General features: G+C 40.2%; 1 protein-coding gene across 9 annotated transcripts in view; it reads left to right on the top strand.

Annotated features, from left to right (window-relative positions):
* LOC103473951 (voltage-dependent N-type calcium channel subunit alpha-1B-like) overlaps positions 1-11960 on the top strand; it is a 123758-nt gene extending 111798 nt beyond the window's left edge. For 5 of the 9 annotated variants that reach the window (XM_081613837.1, XM_081613835.1, XM_081613831.1 and 2 more), the window contains 8 exons: positions 92-201; positions 305-459; positions 690-819; positions 882-992; positions 3425-3463; positions 6163-6400; positions 7025-7248; positions 7387-11960. In XM_081613837.1, the coding sequence (XP_081469963.1) occupies positions 92-201; positions 305-459; positions 690-819; positions 882-992; positions 3425-3463; positions 6163-6400; positions 7025-7248; positions 7387-7869 (1490 nt within the window). In that variant the 3' untranslated portion in view covers positions 7870-11960. The remainder of the gene's footprint in view (positions 1-91; positions 202-304; positions 460-689; positions 820-881; positions 993-3424; positions 3464-6162; positions 6401-7024; positions 7249-7386) is intronic. The other 4 variants (XM_081613836.1, XM_081613833.1, XM_081613832.1 and 1 more) reach the window with 3 other exon arrangements.
* Positions 11961-19042: the final 7082 nt, after the last annotated feature.

Raw genomic sequence — 19042 nt, 5'->3', positions numbered from 1 at the left:
TTCCTCCCCATCAGCTGTACTTTGCTGCTCCTCTGGCGCCATCTGGTGGCCGCAGACGTGAACTGCGCCTGACTGTTTTCTCTCTGTGCAGACAACGAGCTGACTGTGGGGAAAGTTTATGCTGCCCACATGATCTTTGACTACTACAAACAGAACCAGGCCAAGAAGCTCCAGCAGCAGAACCCGTCTGGGATCTCTCAGGTAAACGGACCTGAGGACTGGTTCTGACTGAACTGGTTTTACTGGGATGTTTTCCTGGATCAGTCATATTGAAATGCTTGTTTTGGTTCTGGTCCGTTTGCAGAGTAAGCTGGGCGCTCTGTTCCGCCCGGTTCTGCCCTTCACTCATCTACACGAGCCGGCGCCGCCAATCAAACCGGCTCCGCCACTAGAACCGGAACCCAAAACACAAGTCCCGCCCACTTCTACCAGCAGCACCACCACAAATATGGATGCCATGTAAGACACCCAACGGACTGATCAACTGTTTATCCATGGATGGTTGGATCCATCCAACCGTCTGTCCATCCATCCAACCGTCCGTCCATCCATCCATCCATCCATCCATCCAACCGTCCTTCCTTCCGTCCGTCCAACCAACCAACCGTCTATCCCTGATTTTATCAGTGTTAGTTTCCTTGGTTTTGGCTGGTCATAATGTTTTGCAGTGTCTCTGTCTCCCCTCCCAGTCTGAACCAGAGGACTTCCATCAAACATTCCCAGTCTGGAGATTTCTCCCCGGCGGCTGCGAGGCTGAAGCCGCGCCGGCGGCTGCAGAGAGGCCAGTCAGAGGACGTCCACCACTGCAGCAGTGCTCAGGTAGAAAAACGACTTCCTGTTTCTGATTCCTCCAAACTCCCGCTGACGGCGTTTCGTTTCAGGAGCGGCAGGCCGACCCAAAGCCGGAGAACATGTCCGACGCCGAGGGCCGGCCCGGCCTGGAGGGCCACACCAGAGCCGCATCGCTGCCACGCCTAAACGCAGAGTACCACGTAAGCATCGTCTTCCTCTACTCAAAGGCTTTCAAAATGACCGACCTGAAGATTCCCTGGTGGAAACACACCAAGGGTTGTTGCTCTAGTTTGTAAATATCTTAGTTGAACTGAATTAAAGCTGACTTAGGAGTAGTTTTTCAGTAAGATACAGAAACTTCTTTTAACTGAATAATCCCTTAAAGGGGCAGTATTATGTGAAATAGACTTGAGCTTTACGTCATGTTTTAATGTTATTCCCACATCAAAAACAAACCTGGAGTGTTGATTCTTTCATGCATTTGAGAAATCATTCAATCTACACGGCAACCATTCAGCTGTGCAGAACACGTGGCTGGACCTAGCTCTGCCTTCAAGGACAAAGCTCCTCCCCCTCTCAGCTCCTTCAGACTAGCCAGAGGTAATCAGCAAACACCTGGTGGAGCTGAGTGTCTGCTGAGGAAAGCTGGTAAAAACCTTGTTAAATGGTTAATTAAAGGGTTTATAGAGCAGTCATCTTGTTTCAGAAAGAGCAGGAGTTTTTAAAGAGACAGAAGCCTAACTTCAAGGAGTTAAATTATGAAGTGAAATTAATTTTAAGTCATATGATTCATATGAAGGTAACATAGCTACTTGATTATCTTGTAAAATAGTGATCTACGCCTGGACAACACATAATAAAGCTCCTTTAATTTTTAATCATTGGTAAAAGACCACGCACCGCTGTACATGTGCGTTTTTATATTTACCCAGAATGCCCTGCATTGTAGTCCACTTCCTGGTTTTGGATCAGACTCCGGTCCACTTGGCATTCAAACTGGACCCAAACAAACATAACTTCCTAAACAAATAAACTCTTCTTTTATTCACATTATTTTCCTTTAAGAGCTTCTGTATTTATATGTGTGAATTAATCAAACTTTTTAACAGAAAATATGTTGAATTGTTATAAAATGTTTAGATTTTATTGCTGCTGACTGTTCTTTTTATTTTCATTTTTTCCTTTCAAAGGGTTGAGTCTCTGCATGTCCAGTGATGTAACTGTCATAAACTTTAAAGAGTTTTTAATGTGTATTAATTTCATTCTGTGGAATCTGCTGTGTTGACGCCACGTTTAGGGGATTTTGTTTCTCTGTTTGGATTTTTCCACCCGTCTGTTCAGCTTTACTGTCTCACTGTCTGGTTTCCGTCTGTCACCGTCTTTCCCTCCACGATTCTTGAACACGTGCTTTCCCGCTGTTTACGTTGCATTTTTAAGCTCCTTAAAGATTTCAGGTCTTTCTAATTATTCAGTTTGTCACTTAATAACCACAGATTCAACAGGTTTGTTTTGTTTATGTGAGACAAAGTAGTAAAAAGTAGAAGCTCAACGCTCAGCATCATTTTACAAATAGACATCCAAAAAGTCTGTTGCTAATGTATAGTTAGAAGTTGCAAATAATGTTATTGTATAAATACCTAGAGCTACTTTTTTAGGAGAACCTGATGCAAATCTACACTTCTGCTGGTAACGTAGCTAATTTTAAGCTAGCGCTAAGCATTTTTTCTAGCTTAGGGAACATTTATCACATTTAGCTTCCCCCTAAATTAATATTTTGGATAATTTCTGAATGTAGTTAGACGTTTTATGTTCATGCTCTTATTTTGAAGTGGATGAACACGGAACAGTTCCATATCCTGTCTACGTGTTCTTTATTTTTACTCAGTCATGTTATTTAAAACAAGAAACATGGACAGTAGAAAACATTAGAACAGCGAGTTACGGGTAATGTAGATACACAAAAAGAGAAGTTAATTTCCACCAAAAAAACTCAGTTTTTTTCTAAAGTTTCTGAGTTTCTAAATAAATAAAAAAAATCCTGAGCAACCAAAAGTCTGAAAATCTTTTGATGCAACCACTTTAAAAGATAATATACAGATAAAAAAATATGAATTCAGAAAACATGAAGAGATGAGGATGTACTCTAGACTTTTTAAAAAAGACAGACTATTCAAAATTTGTTGTTTTTAACATATTTATAATTCCATTTGGGTCTCAACTTCTAAAAATAGTACAAGTGTTTAAAAATAACAGTTGCCCAGTCATTTTCTGCCAGTAAGTTACGCCGTTACCAAGCAACCCCAGCGGAACTCTGCCCGTTACCTAGCAACCAGAGTAAATGTGGAGTTAATTTTGGTTTAAAGTAACAGAACCTGTTCAAGGAAGCACAATCATGTTATTTAATGTAAAAAAAGCAACATTTGTAATTAAATGTGTCTAAAACTCCAGTTTAACATTTATTTTTTATAAAAAAGCTGACAATAGGAGCTAATTTTACCCGATGGGTTCTGTGGGCAGCAGGAAACTACAGAAGCGGCCTTCTTCTTCTTCTCTTCCTGTCTTCCCGTTTTTTCTTGTGTTGATGCTCACTGCTAATGTTTTGCCCGCCTCCTCTTGTGCGTGCTGTCCTTAGCGGAGCCACCCTCGCCACGCCCCCGGGACACACCTGGCAGTATGTACCACCTGTTGCGCCACCTCTCTATCCTCCCCTCTTCTCTCTCTTTGTGTTTTTGCCTCCATCACATTGCAGTTGACGCCCTCCACAACGCACCACCCATTCCATATAATCTCATTTTTAAAAAAGCGATTTACATTCACATTGAAGCCATACATCCTTGGAAAGGTATCTGTATGTGTTCTCAGGTTCGTCTCCTGCTTTTCAGCAGTGCGGTGCTACACGCTGTGGTTGTGAGTGTTTGTGTCGTTTTGTGGAAGGTGGAGACGGTACTGCTGCTCTTCTGTTTCAAAGATTTCTCACTTAAAACTTGTTTGGTTTTCTCATTTCTACTGGTTTCAGTCTTAAAATCTTATTTAATTAGTTAAATTGAGACAATAAGCTGCAAAAACACAAAATATTACCAAGTATTTTATCTAGTTTTTACATAATTTCACTAATTATGTGGGAAAATTTAGTTTATGCAGTGTAAGAACTTGAGTCAATAGTTTTTTTAATATTCATAAAAATTACTAATTCCACTGGGAGTGAAATAATCTGCAATTTTAAGGAATTATTGACTTATAAAAAGCTATTGAAACGCTACCTGTAAATTAGTTTTGTCTTATTTTTAAAAAATACTTTGGATTTTTGTGTTTTTGCAGTGCAGCTTGTATGTTTTGGGGGATTTCACTTGCAAAAACACAAAATGCTACCAATTTTTTTGTCAAATATTTAGTGGAAATTGTTTAGCACACTTTAATTGAAACTAATTTGAAAATGACTTTTCAGCAAAATACAGGAGTTTAAGAAAAATAATTCCTTGATTTTAAAAAAATACCAGTAGTTTATTTCACCTATAACATGGAAAAATGTTTTAAGTGAAATCATCCCCCAATTTTATACATTTTTCAAGAATTTTGACTTAAAACAAGGTCTTACACTTCAAAAACTATGGAACAATACTGTTAACAAGTTGTTGTTTTTTTCATAGTTTTTAGTGCAAATATCTGATCAGACTTGAAATAATTTAAAATTAACTTACAGTAACTTTTCAGCAAGAAATATGAGTTTATTTTAAGTACGGTAAGTTATAAGTGAAATAATGTGTTACTTTTTCATCAATATTGAGGAATTGTTTTCTTAAAACTAGCTCCTACTTCTAGCTGAAAAGTTACTTGTTAGTTTTTCTTTATTTCAAGTTAAATTTATTTTCACTATAAACTATATTTTAAAAAAATTGGTGACATTTTGTATTTTTGCAGTGTAATCTGATTCTAAGAGTTTTTCAGGGTTTAAATTAAAATGTTAAAACTTTTAATTCTGTCCATTTTGTGATGGGAACAGAATTAGAGAAAATTCTGGTGCAAATAATTTATTTCTGTTAAAATAATGAGATTTTAAGGCTGCTTGCTGAATAAATGACTGTTAAGATCGTTTTCTTAACATGATGTCGCCTCTGGACTCTGACTGCAGCGACGTCTCAAACTGTGAGCGAGGAACAAGAACCAACGCTCCACCAATTCACTCCAAAATGTATCTAATCAGTATAATTAACATTTTAAGTCTCTAAAATGGTTCATTTTGGTTTAAATCGCTGCTAATTTCAGTTGGAAGGTGAGTTTTGGTTGCTGGTTCAGTTCCTCGTCTCACCAGTTTGATTTCTGCAACCGACAAGGTAAGAACCAGACAGAGTGAGCAGCACTATCTAATAAAATAATAAAGAAATTAAATTAACTGTCAGTTTTAAGGAGAAAAGTGAATAATATGATGCATTACATATTTTAGTGTGTCCCTCTAACTGCCTTTTTTAGCTCTTCAAAAACCAAATATATCTTATAATGTTTAATTATGCAGAGTGGAAACCATCTTAGTATTAGCATACAAGCTACACTGTAAAAACACAAAATCTTACGATGTATTTTATCTAGCTTCTTTTGCAAATGCACTTGAAATAAAAGAAAACTAACTTACAAGTAACTTTCAGTAAAATATATGAGCTTGTTTAAAGAAAATAATTCCTTAATATCAATGAAAAAGTTCAACATCAACCGGCACATTATTTCACTTAAAACATTTTTCCCATCTTATAAATGAATTAATCTGCCAGTAGGACTTGTATTTTTCCATTAATTTTGCACTAGAAACTAGACAACAATACTTGGTAAGATTTTTGTGTTTTTGCAGTGCAAACCTCACCTCTGAGTTCATTTGAATCCGTCTCACATCTGGATGTATTTTGGCAAATGAAAATAATTTTTGGTCATTTGAACAAAAAACAAGAGAAGTTTAGTCTGATTTAACTTTAAGCAGAAGCTTAATTCCCATTGACTATATAATTGGAGTTACGGAAATAAATTTGCTTAAAGAAGACGCTCTAGTTTTGAAATAACTTGTTTTTTGATCAAAAGTTTTGGTGATGAGATGAGGCAGGTTTTTTTGGACTTATCAAAATGTGCAAAACTGCATTAAAAACAAGTTTTTCGCATCACACGAGTCACATGATCAACAACAGGATGTTACTACTGTTGGAAACGACAAAGAAAACAGGAAGTAGTTGGAGGATGATGGCAGTTCAGTCTTCATTCAGACATTCAAACAAGTTTAATGTTTAGACGTGAAGTTGCTGCTCTCTGGCTTCATGTTGTGAATATTTCATCGATCCACTGCCAAGCAGTCCGCTTGACCTTTGACCTTTTCCTCTTCCCTCCTTCCAGCCGATCGTTGACCTCAGCCCAATAAAACGCTCTGCGTCGTCGCTGACGCCCCAGCAGGTCGGGCTGAGGGACTACGACCTGGAGCGCGTCGACCAGAGCCGGTTCTGTGCCGGACCGGACCCGGACCGGACCCACCATCACCACCATCACCGCTGCCACCGCCGCAGAGACAAGGACAAAGACAGGAAGCAGAAGTCTCTGGATAAAACGTCCTCAGCGCCGCCGTCTGGCGCAGTCGGTGAGCCAGAAAACAAGACGCAGAAAAAAAATTCAACACCAAAATTTATAATCACAGTTTACTTGAAGTAGGAGATTCTTATAGATTCTGAATAAAATATTTAAACTATAAACCAGAAGTACTTGGTAAGACTTTTGCAGTGTTGAGGCGCCGCAAACTGCAGAAATGTTTTCCTCACAAGGTTCCTTCTGGTTTTAGCTGCAGGTTTTGGTCACAGAAGTTGGTTTCTGTTACTGGTGATCTGCTAAAGTTACACTGACTGGTTTCTGACCAGTAAAGAGTCGCTGCTGGGTTTCCTAGCTGAGATAAAAGGCCAGAGTAGACAGAGGTCAGAAACGTCCTGGTGAGAACCAAAACCACCAGCAGGAAGAAAGAGAAGAAAGTTTGAGACCTCAAAGCTCATCTGACACCTGATTATGATGAAATTACTTCTGTTTATGTTTGATTCACTGCGTTTCCTTTACAAATATGCACATAATTTTGTCAATATTCTGCTATTTGCAGAGACAAGTTTGATCATGTGATGAGTGATTAGAAATTACTGGGACCGCTCCAGAGACATGAAGCTGGCAGAGTTTTAAATGTTTAAGAAGTAAACTGTCGCTGAACGTCTCCGTCCTGTAGGTTCGTTTGAAGACCCGTCAGCCGACGGTTTGTCCAGAGAGCGAGCGAGGGAGCGGGACCGCAGCCGGCCCCATGAGAGGAGGCACCACTCCTCCGCCGGGGAGAAGCAGCGCTACTACTCCTGCGAGCGCTACGGCAGCAGGGAGCCGGGTCAGGCCCGGTCGGCTGGTCCGAGCCGGTCCTCGTCTCCAGGAGAGAGCCAGGACTCTGGCCTCATCAAACAGGTGAGACATGTTTCAGTAAACGATGGTGTAGTAGGTCTGCCAGGCCAGGCGGTGGCGCTGTAGCCGTGTGGACCAATTGTTATTGGTTATGTTCTATATTCTTATTGATTATTGCCCAGGCTTACCTTAAAGTCACAGTGTGGTTGTGTTTCCCAGCAGGGAAGCACTGTGACGAAGCCGCCGTCTGGTACCGGCGCTCAGGCCCGCGGGCGCCGCCAGCTCCCCCAGACGCCGCTCACGCCTCGGCCCGCCGTGTCCTACAAGACCCCCACCTCCTCAGCTGCTACGCCCAGCGCCTCCACGCCCGGGTCTCGCTTCGTCTGCGGCGCATCGGAGCACGACCGCATGCTCGCGGCTCACGAGGAGCCCAAAGCGCCAGTTGGTCCGGACTCTAACGCGAGCCGGCAGCAGCTGGACTCGTCCCTGCTGGAGGAGGGCGAGGACTTCCAGGACGCTGTGAGCAGCCATGGGGGGGGACACTCCTCCAGAGGCGCCGCCACCGCCGCGCAGGGGCGGGCAGGGGGAGTGCCGAACGGCTACCACTACACGCTGGGGTCTGCGCCGGGCAGCAGCCGGGGAGCGGCGGGTCTCAGGGAGCGGGAGGAGGAGGACTGGTGCTAGCTGGGCGCTAAGCTCCACAGCTGAAACTGAAACGCTAAAAACCTGCTGCTGAGCGCCGAGGTCGGCCGGCTGGAGCCCGCGACTGGGACTGTGCCGCTGAAGGAGGTCACTGATCATTCACTGCCATAACACCAAATACTACCCAGTGTTGTTGGTCCAGTTTCTACTGGAAATATCTTCGTACACTTGAAATAAGATTAAACTAACTCACAAGTAACTTTTCAGCAAGATATAGGAGCTGGTTTTAGGTCAAAAATCCCTTAATATTGACAAACTACTGACTCCACTGTGATTACTTTATAAAATGGAAAAAAACGGCTTAGGAGTGAAATAATCTTCCAGTGGAAATTGTACTTTTTTCAGTCAAAATTAAAGTGGGCATATTATGCAAAATTCATATTTTACACATTTTTACACTTCCATTTGGGTTCCTACTGTTTCTAAAAGCAAAGCAAGGTCTTTAAATAAACACACCCAGCCTGTTTTTGACATAATGTTCATGTTTTTTGGCCTCTGGAAATCAAGATGTTTCAAAAACCTCCAGAATTTAACGTCACAAATCAGCAGGCACTGCGCCGTTACCTAGCAACCCCAGCAGAGTTCCACCCGTTACCCAGCAACACAAGCTCAGCTGGTTTTACCACTGTTATGCGTTGTGTTGTTGACTTACCATACAGGAACCACTTACTACACTCTTGTTGAAGTCTCAAGAGGCTCTAATGCTTTTCAAAGATTGTTTGGTTGTATAATTGTCCATCTGCTGGCAGCCATTTTAACATACAAGTGTAAACATTGAGTTAGGGGGCGTGGTCAGCAGCAGCTTATTTGGATTTAAAGTGACAGACTCTAAAACAGCTAAAATGTGATTATCTAAGGATGATTTTGTGTAAAATTATAATGAAAATGTTTTGTTTTGCAAATAGACATTTTCTAACCTGCATAACAGGTCACCTTTAGGGAATCACTGACTTAAAACAAGCTCCTATTTTTTTCTTAAAAGTTACTTGTATGTTACTTTTGTCTCATTCCAGGCGTATTAAAATATTTGCACTAAAAAACAGATCAAAAATCCTTGGTAAGATTTTATGTTTCTGCAGTGTTCCAGCTTTTTGTGTTAATCTCTAATATTACAACCTCTTTACAAGAAAAAAAACCTTTTCTATCCCATTTACTTGCACTGAGATTATAGCACACGTGAAAACCCTTAACCTTCTGCCTTGGCTGGTAAATTCAGAAGATATAAGCCAAAATGTTGAGAGTGAAGCTGTAAACTGTGTCAGAATGCCTCATTCCTGACCTTATCATAGCTTCTCACTGTTTTAAATTCACACTTTATGGCTCTTTTTGTTTGTTTTGTCACAATCAGAACAATATTTCTGAGTTTATTTTTGTTTGTTTAGCTGCTACTTTGGTGTAACTTTTGCAAAAAAAAAAAAGGTTCAAATGTTTTCATTCAGGTATTTAGATTCTTATAGAACATGTGTTAATGGAGATCATGGGTAGAAAAGGAGAACAACCAATAGAGGCAAAAATGTGGAATCTACTTTTTATTTCACTTTAAAGCTGAAAAAATATCACAGATATGACAAAAAGCAGTTTTATTTTAGCAGATGAACATTCAGAGTTTTTAGAACAAGCCTGAAACAATTTCTTTTTTTTTTTTTTGCTTTATTTTCAGATCAAGTAGGGGGACAAAATCTAAAATGATTAAACTGTTTCGGGAAAAAATGAATTAATTGCCCTTTAATTTACATTTGTAAAACAAATACCTCCACATGTCTCAGGTTCAACTGGGGACCAAAATGGCAACATTTGTTTCATTTTCTGTTGGAACATTTCACTTTCTCTCTGCACCGAGTCAAACAAACCAAAATAATTTATAAAAGCTTTTCCCCTCCTGACCTGTGGGGGCGATGCACCAAGAACCACTAAAGAAGATAATAAATGCAACTTCCTGTTTCACAAAATGTAAATGAAAACGGAGTGGCGTCTCCTTTGTCTTTCATAAAAAATAAAAAAAACAGGAGCCAGTTCTGCCGCTACCGCTCACCTATCGCGTTTGTTTTGGTTGTATTTACCCAGAATGCCCTGCGCCATAGTCCGCTTCCTGCTGGTCTCGTGTGAAGACATCTTTGCAGATTTTCCATTTTGTTTCTACTAGCTGCAACTTTTAGATCCATTTTTTTGAGATAATCAGAACACGGTTGGTCCATTTTCCACGGTAAGATTTCCCCTTGTGCAGGTATAGAAATGCTAATTGAGGAGTTAGCATAGATAGCATATTTATCCAGTTAATATAAAGTTGAATGCTCTTAACAATCGACTAACGATTAATTTATAAGTGGCCATTTTCTTAAAGATCCGTTTTCTCTTGTATCAAGAGAAGCAACCATTGTTCTATGACATGAAGGGCTAAATTTGTCATATTTGACATTTTTACATGTCAGTTGTGACTGAACAGACTGGAAATGGTGGGAGTTTTTCACGCTATGACACTAAGACAGCCCTCAAAACCAACTGTTCTTATTAGCATAATGTCTTTTTATATTATTTTCTGCGTTTTCCTCGTATCACATCCTGTCATCGTGGCACGTCAGTCATTTTGGTTGAGAAATTGATGCTCAGTTGAATTAACTTAAGGAGCTTTTAGTTTTTATACTTAAGAGAAAAGGGTCGCATAAGGTGCATTTTGCATCCCATAAATGTCTCCGTTAGGACCGTTTCGTTTCAGAGCGCCGCCATCTTTAATCCTGTATCGCCTGCTCCATTTATGAATGACCAGCGGCGCCCTCTACTTGATGGTGGCCAAACTGCAACACTAAAAGAAAGGTCTAAGCGGACATTATTAGCTAATTGATTGGAACTAATTTTAATCTAATAAATTAATTGACAATCTCAATTCGGTAGTTTGTATGAGTAATATACATTTTTTGTTTGTTTGATCCACCTGTAGCTGAGATTCCACATTTTCTGCCGCTTTTTCACTGTCACGTTTTTGTAATCTGTACAGGATGTAAAAAGGTTTCGGTGCACACAGAACCAGAGGAACTCTTTTTCTGGCGTTAAGTGGCCAAATATCAAGTGCCTCGTTTACCACAAAGTTGTTAAAGTTTCAGCTTCGCTTCGGTTCAGATGGACTTAAACCGAGAGCGCAGAATGACCGTGGCTGGGAAGAAAAAAATATACATGAACATCCTGAGTTAAAAACAGAAATATACTTTTTTTGTACAATTCTTCTGGTGGGTGTTTTAAAATTTAATTTCAAAGTAAATAATGTAGTGCATGACAAGGGTAGTGTTTGTACTGAAGGGTTTGTGGTAAGTATTTGCCTTTGTTCTCTCACATATACTGCCAGTCAGCCACAGAAATCCGTCTCTCAGTTGAGAAAAAGTGCCATTTTTTAAAATTATATAAAAAAGAAAATATTTCAGAACCACCTGCCTCCTCCAGCATGTGTTATATTTATCGTCTCTGCCATAAAAGCTCGGATTTTCTGGGCTTTCCTCCTCCTCCTCGTTTTTGGTTTCTAAACTGTGACGGTTATCACAAACGGAGTGACGTCAGGTTTTAGCCACTCTGTGACAATGTCAGTTGGAAAATGTCGGTTGGAAAACTGACCTAAATGTAAACTCACAGGTTCAGTAAAGAGTTGTGTTGTTGCAGATGACTGTTCACTGAAAAATATATATTAAAAAGTAGGGCTATGCAACAAGACGACACTTCATCTGCCCGTAGCTTTACCCCCTGCAGTCCCCGGGTTCAGGCTTTCGTGCGACTGCGAGCGGATTTTATGTCTCTGTGTGTGAAGAGTTGTAAATTAAATCTGTATTAATAGATGTACAGCCGAGGCAAAAACAGCGTGTGAAAAGTGTGGAGCACCGGGTTTTTGTTTTTTTTTTTCTGTGAGAGGTGAAAACCCACAAATGAAAACTGTGGCCGCAGATTCGTTTCTAAAATATGAATTAAAGCCACATTTTTCAGAATAACAGTGAAAACCTCGGTCCTTACCTCTTTCCACTGGGATTTTTTAAAAGGTAAGGCTTGCTGTATGTTATATGTTTGCTTTTGTCAATAAATTCCGAAAAAATTAATTATTATGAATAATGATGATTTTGTCTGAAAAACTGGTGAGCGGTATCTATTCAGTAGTGGGGAGTAAGCTAGCTAAAGCACGATGCTAACATGCTAACTTCAATTCAAATTACGTCTGCTCTTGAAAGACTACAACCTCAAACACCAATTTAATTTCGACGTAATTTACATGTTCTATAATGTCACTAGATATTGCACTTATGTTTCTTTCTTGTGTTTTATTTTGTTCGTGTATGTTTTACGTTTGAAATCAGATAAATTGAAGAACGGAAACGGAACTGCTGCGTAGTCTTCACCCTTTCAAAATAAGAGCAGGTTTAGGTTTAACCGTTTAGAACCGAAATTTTAAACCAAATGTCAAATTTTATTCAGCTGTTAGTTTACAAAACAGTTAAGTAAATTAGCGCTTTAAAGTTTATCCAGAATATTTAATTTAGGGAAAGCTAAGTGTGCTAAACATTGAAAAACATAGTAAAAATGCTAAATAAAAATTAGCTCCACTATTAGTGGAAGTGTACCCACAACTGCTGGTGTGCGTTTTTACACCATAAGTCATAATGATCCCAGTAAGGTTAATAAATCGGGAATTTTCACAAAAGAGACGAGCGATGCTTATAACTTCCTATTTTAAAAGTTTGAATGACAAATATACTTTGTCTTTGTGCTACCATAGAAGCTAACCAATGAAAGTTCTCCTAGATTTGCTAATAGCATCTTTGTATTTCAACTTCAATACTTCTATTTTATTGATTTTTTTTATGAACAATATTTGTGAATATGCAGATTTTCTGCTAATAACTTGGAGCAATGTTCCATAGAAAAATTTGCAGATAGTCCCATGTAAAGCAACTAAAATGATCTAAAAGTCAAACAAAGCTAAAATAATACATTTTATGGAACTAGCTGAGGTATTTTATACATCACATGATAGTGCAGTGAAAAACTATTTACTCCTTTTATATTCCTTCTAGTTTTTGCATTTTTGTCACATCTAAATGTTTCAGAATGTCTAATAAAATATAATTATAAAGCTAACAAATGGTAGATTGCTAGAAATAATCCCAGAATTAAACAATTTCTTGATCAAAACGTGTCTGACAGCATGAAGCAGAATTACAGTTTGCAAAAAGCAACATAAAAAAAATCTAACGGAAACTAAGCAAGTGTTTCAGTTCAATGAAACACTTGCTTTGTCCTCCATTGTTTTCAGAACAATGGAGGACGGAACGTCAAGAAGAGTGAATGATGTCCATGAAAAACCTGGAAATAAGTCCAGCAGACTTCCAGGTATTCAAAGAAAACCTAAGTCAGACTACCTTGGCTTCACCTTGGAACCTGGAGAGAGTCTCAGGTGGAAACGTTTACGTTTATGTGGTCATGCACGGAGAAGAGATGGGAAGAAACTGAGAACTGAGAGAGGAACATCTAGGATGAGTCCCTGGAGAGAAGACGATCAGAAGATGAAGGAAGATGGACAGAAAACTGAACTACACTGTACGAAAGCTGCCTGGTTGTGATTCTGGAGGACCAGAAATAAAATCCAGACCTATAGGATTCACAGCACAGACATTGAGGAAGATGTTTCAGTCCAATAAGATAAACTTTTGAGTCTGGGTTTCTAACTACACATCCCCTGAATCCACCACTTTCCGTCGTTGGGTCTCAGTTCTTCACATCTTGGTGGATGATTGAAATCTGTAAAAACGACGACTTGATTAACCTGTACAACTTATGAGGTCAGTGGAGAAAATGAAATACTATATACTGAAGTTATGAATGATGTTTTCAAACTAATGGTTGAAATTTTTTAAGACTCCAGCAAGTGGAACCACCAGCATTGTGTCAGAAACCCAACATATGACACAATGATGAATGTGTATTAGTTAAGCGTTAGGTTTGAGTAACGTGAGTTCTTTGTGAATTATGAACTACTAAACATGAACAATTGTAAAATGACCTAACTACTAAACAATTATAAAATGAACTAACTACTAAAAATTAATAAGTATAAAATGACTTAACTACTAAACACGTATAAAATGAGCAAACTACTAAACACGTATAAAATGACCTAACTGCCAATACGTATAAAATGACCTAACTACTAAACAAGTATAAAATGACCTAACTACTAAACAAGTATAAAATGAACTAACTACTAAACAAGTATAAAATGAACTACTAAACATGAACAAGTATAAAATGACTAAGTACTAAACACGAATATAGGCCTGTCATGATAACAAATTTTGTTGGACGATTAATTGTCTAAAGAAATTATTGCGATAAACGATAATATTGTTTCCAAGACCTTTTGACACTGATTTAATGGAAATTACTAATAATACATGCGATTTCCTGATATTTATTTTCAAAATAACACGTAACACTGGAACTGATAAACTAACAAAACAACCAAAAACAAAAATAAAATGGATTCTCAGTCTCCATTAACAAAAAAACATACTTGAATAAAAACTAAACAACATAAAGCCAAAGTGGAAATAAATACTGCATTCAACCAAAAGAGTGCAGATTATGAAGTCTGTATAGTATATTGCCTTCAGTAATCACTAGATTTAAAGAGAAAACCGGCACATCCGACTACCTAATGCAATAGTTCACACTATACCATTTTTCCCCCCTATTTTCCCCTTATGACCATCTTAGATCGTTGGCCGATCTAACCGATCATCCTGCGGTGTGTGATGTGTTACAGTAGATCGTTGTGGCCGCTCCGATCTAAATCAGGGGTTTTCTCCGACTGGGAGCTTAACGCTGAATGTGACAGGTAGCCAATCAGAAAGCGCGGATTCTCCTCCTGCTTTCTGAGGGGAAATTACGGAGGGGAATCCCAAACAGCTGACACGGCGCAACCCGAAGTCCAGCGGACATCGGAGATGATATGTGGAAACAACATTAATATTTATTTAACGTTTCGTGCAAAGAATATAGAAATGACAAGGGGAGGAGTTGGAGCCAAATTGATACCTGATGAACCCGGTAGGTTTTCAGCTGTTCTTCGTTAACGTAACATAAATAGGTTATAATTATTTTCATTCAGTCAGGACTTTACGCTGACTCTATAGCTACATGCATCACAGGTAGATTCTAGTAAAGCATTGATTAATGCCTGATATTAAAATTAGTTAACTGGACTTGCTGCCGTTATTTTGTGCCCATGTGGCTGGACACCACACGGCACGACGAACCTGATCGAACCATTATACCTAGGATTTCTGTCGGCTAATGTGTCTCTCAGGGTTTGAAAATGGGCGGACAACTCGTGTAATGTGCGCTGGACATTAGACTAAGGAAATGAGGAAGGGAGGGTCAGTGGAGAGCACTGGAGCTGAGCCTTTTTCATTCAGCGTCATCAACAGAAAGAAAAAAGGCCAGAAGAGACGATAAAGACGATAATTAAAATGATCTCGATAGGCTTTTTTATCGTCCGATTAATTGATTTATCGTTTATCGCGACAGGCCTACACGTATAAAATGAACAAACTACTAAACAAGTATAAAATGACCTAACTACTAAACAAGTATACAATGAACTAACTACTAAACGCAACCAAGTATAAAATGACCTAAGTACTAAACATCAACAAGTATAAAATGACCTACTAAACACAAAGAAGTTTAAATATCATAACTGCTAAATACGAACAATTATAACATGACCTAAGTACTAAAAAAGTTCAAAATAACCAAATCATTAGCGGGGGAAGGTGCGGACACAGAGGTGGTTAGTGTACAGTCAGACCTCCTTCCCCCTCTTGCCATATGCTACCACCCCCCTCTAACGTTAACCTCCCGTCCCTCCACCTATGCGCACTCTACAGTACGCTCTACTCACCTCGCTCTGACTTTAGCAGCAGACCACTAAAAGCTTCCAGTATTCTCAAATCCAAAACTTTGCAACTCTCTTACAGCCATAATTATCACTCCAGTGAGTTGTGTTGAAGGTCTGTTGAAGAAATACATCCAGTTTTGATACGTTCTGACAACGTGTCTCTCCATGGCTCTCCGTTGGTGAGAAAAAGTCCTGTAAACACTTTTGGTAAACACCAAAATTTTCTTGTTTTACATTTGGCTGTAACTCATTTCCCTGCCTCCAGGAGAAGGAGGATGTTCTCGGCCTTGTTGCACTCCTTCATCAGGTCCTTGAAGATGGTCTTGCCCTTGCCTGTGATCTTCTCTGGGCTCATTTTGAGGACTCTAAGTTTGGTTTCAGCCCAGAGTTTCTCAAAGAGTCGATCACAGATGGCATGATGCTCTTCTGGAGGGTAGCTGCTCTGGCCTGACTTGTCAATAATCCTCTGGATCACCTCTCTGACCAGGCTTCTCAAGGCCGTTTTTCTGATTGCCACCTCTTCAGACTCTCCCTGGTCTTCCTTCGGTTCACCGATAGAGTCTGTTTCTGTTTCTTCCAGTTCCAGCTCAGCAGGAGTCATATCCTCACAGATTTCTGCTGGCGGTTTTAAATTTAGAACTGGATGAGAAACAGTCGATCCAGGAGGATGTGAAACCTCCTGTTCCTCTTCTGAACAAACGTGAGAATCCGTTAATTCCTCATTCCCTTCATCGTCCAGCACTGAGGAAGCCAACATCTGATTGCCCCACTGAGCTTCCTTCACAGATGAATCCTCATCTTTATCCAAAGGAGTGAAGGCAGATGAGGAATCATCAGAGCTGGACTTCGGTTCTGATTTGTTTTCCAGCAGATTTTCAGTCAACAAGATCTCAGGATGAATGAAGGCTTCCAAGGGTGAGATATCATCAACCTTTGGCTTCACTTCTATTTCCTGTGACTCTTCGGTTGACTGAGAATCTGTTACGGAGTTCTCCACGTCTGTAACATCTGGAGGAACGAACGGTTCAGCAGGTGAGGTTTCATCAACCTTAGGCTCTTCTTGATGTAGATCTGTGGTTTCCTGGACTTCCGAGGAATGACGGCTGCCATAGCCGTAGTTTCCTTTACTTCGGCCGGCTGAGCCTCTGCTTCACATCCTTTAATGTCAGACATTTTGTCTACAAGAGGACCTTCTCCTGCCGACATTTTTTCATCTTCCACCTGGATGTTCAGCATCGGCTTGACTTCAGTCAGAGAGGTTTCTGGTTGTTCTTGGATGATCATGGGAGCCACCTTCGATGAATGTTTACCAGTGAAACTTCTGAAAAACCTCTTGATCTTCCCTGTCAAACCTTTAATCTTAGATTTCGGTTCACAAGTTTTATCGTCGGCTGGTTTCTTGAAGTCCTCAACAGATGCACGCAATCCAACCAAAAGGTCCTCCAGGATCAAGCTGGTTTCATCAACCATATGTCTGATTATGGACGTACCAGAGTCCAATCTGTGATCCACTCTAGCCAGCAAATATTGCACAATCAGCCTGTTTAAATTCTGTGTGTGTTCGCTATGGATGTCTCCTTCGATGTCCAGGACTTTGGCTAAGGCTTCAGGAACCTTGTTGCCCACGGCCGCCTTCAAGTCCTTCATAGTGCAACGTTCCTTGGGAAGACTATGCAGAACATTGCATGTAAACAGCTCCAAGATGTCTCCAAAAGTCTCCTGCAGAGCACAGGTGGTGGTGGGTGCTGGGTTTCCATTTGCCAGTCCTAACCTCTCCTTCTGGATGAGGTTTCTGAAAAACGGGTCGACCGCAGCCATCAGGGCTTCTACTGTGACGGTCTGGGTCTCTTCGGTTGGTGAACTCTGTGTACTTGCCATGATCCCTGTAGATTTCTTAGGTCTGAAGAACAACGGGCTTGCGAAGAATGAGTGCAAAATGACCTTTAGAGTAAAAGAACGAGCAAATAAAGACCTTGAGTATGACGTCCGTTGAACGTCATAGACATCAAACCCGCCCACACAGCAGCCTCAGGTCCTAAGAAGTCACGTTGCGTCACCAGCCACTTTACTGCGCATGTCAGATAATCTATTTAACTATTTAAATTATTTACAGTTGGGCTAATTAAATAATTAACAAGCGGCAGCCACCGCAGATCGCCTCTCTTCGCCCGGCGTAACTCCCGCAGCTCTGCGGCCTCTGCAGCCGTCAGGTTTTATTTTTAGTGCTTCGTGCGTGAAGCTCAAACCATCTCAACCCGCTGCTTTTTATTTCTGAAGGCTTAGTTTGTCAAATGCCTGGATGGAGGCAGCTACAGCTGCATTATCCTCTGGTAGTAAGCAGAATAGGAAGAAATTATTTTATTCGTCCTTTGCGCGATAAATATGAATTGCGGTGTTTTGATTTTTCATGAAAACGGAACTCGGTAAATCTCAATGAAAGCTGATGATGTTGCTGTTAACAAAATGCTTTAATGTCGCTAGTTAGTAGCTAATATCCGACGTTTGGGGCATTTTCTCCCTCATTTATTGACTCACAGGATTTAATGCTTACAGCTCATTAAGACAGTAGCGAGAGATGCGAGTTAGAATAACTTAGTTTGTTGCGCAGTGATAAACACTGGCTGACAACATGCTAGCTAATGCTCAACATGCTAGCTAATGCTAACTTGTTCGTTCAACACTGTTAATACTAACTAACCTCTGTGTGGGTGTGTGACGGTCCAGTCCTGCTTCTCTCAATGATCAGTTTTAGGGAAAAATAATTGACATTCAAATGTTGCAGAGTTAATGACGCAGTTGTTGGTTCTTTGAGCACACATGGGATCATTTCAGCCAGCTGAAATATTTGGTTCCCACTTCATAACTTTGGACATAAGAGCATCCATTTCCAAATTCTCAATGGTTGTTATGTGTGATTGTATGATTGAGCCATTAAAATGAGCAACTAGAAATTTAGTTGCTAATTACATAGGAACATTACGTTCTAACGTAAAATGAAGCTTAGGCGCAAATTCAGGCTGGAAAACTTCTACTTCACCTGCTCGCTGCGTCATGCTCTCCGCCTCCAACCTCAGCGCTGGACCTCGACCCGGCGTGTTCAATCACCAATCAAGCTCCGCTTATAAGGATCCACACCCATGCCATCAGCCGCTCTCCAGCTGTGCTCAACCCACCTCCATCCCCTTCTCCACCAGCATCATTCGGCTCTCCAGGACGTCATCCTTT

This window comes from Poecilia reticulata, chromosome 12 (genome assembly GCF_904066995.2).
Source record: "Poecilia reticulata chromosome 12, P_reticulata-male-v2, whole genome shotgun sequence".
Taxonomy (NCBI): Eukaryota; Metazoa; Chordata; class Actinopteri; order Cyprinodontiformes; family Poeciliidae; genus Poecilia; species Poecilia reticulata.
The sequence above is the reverse complement of the archived record's forward strand: the minus strand, read 5'-3'. Positions and strand labels throughout refer to the sequence as shown.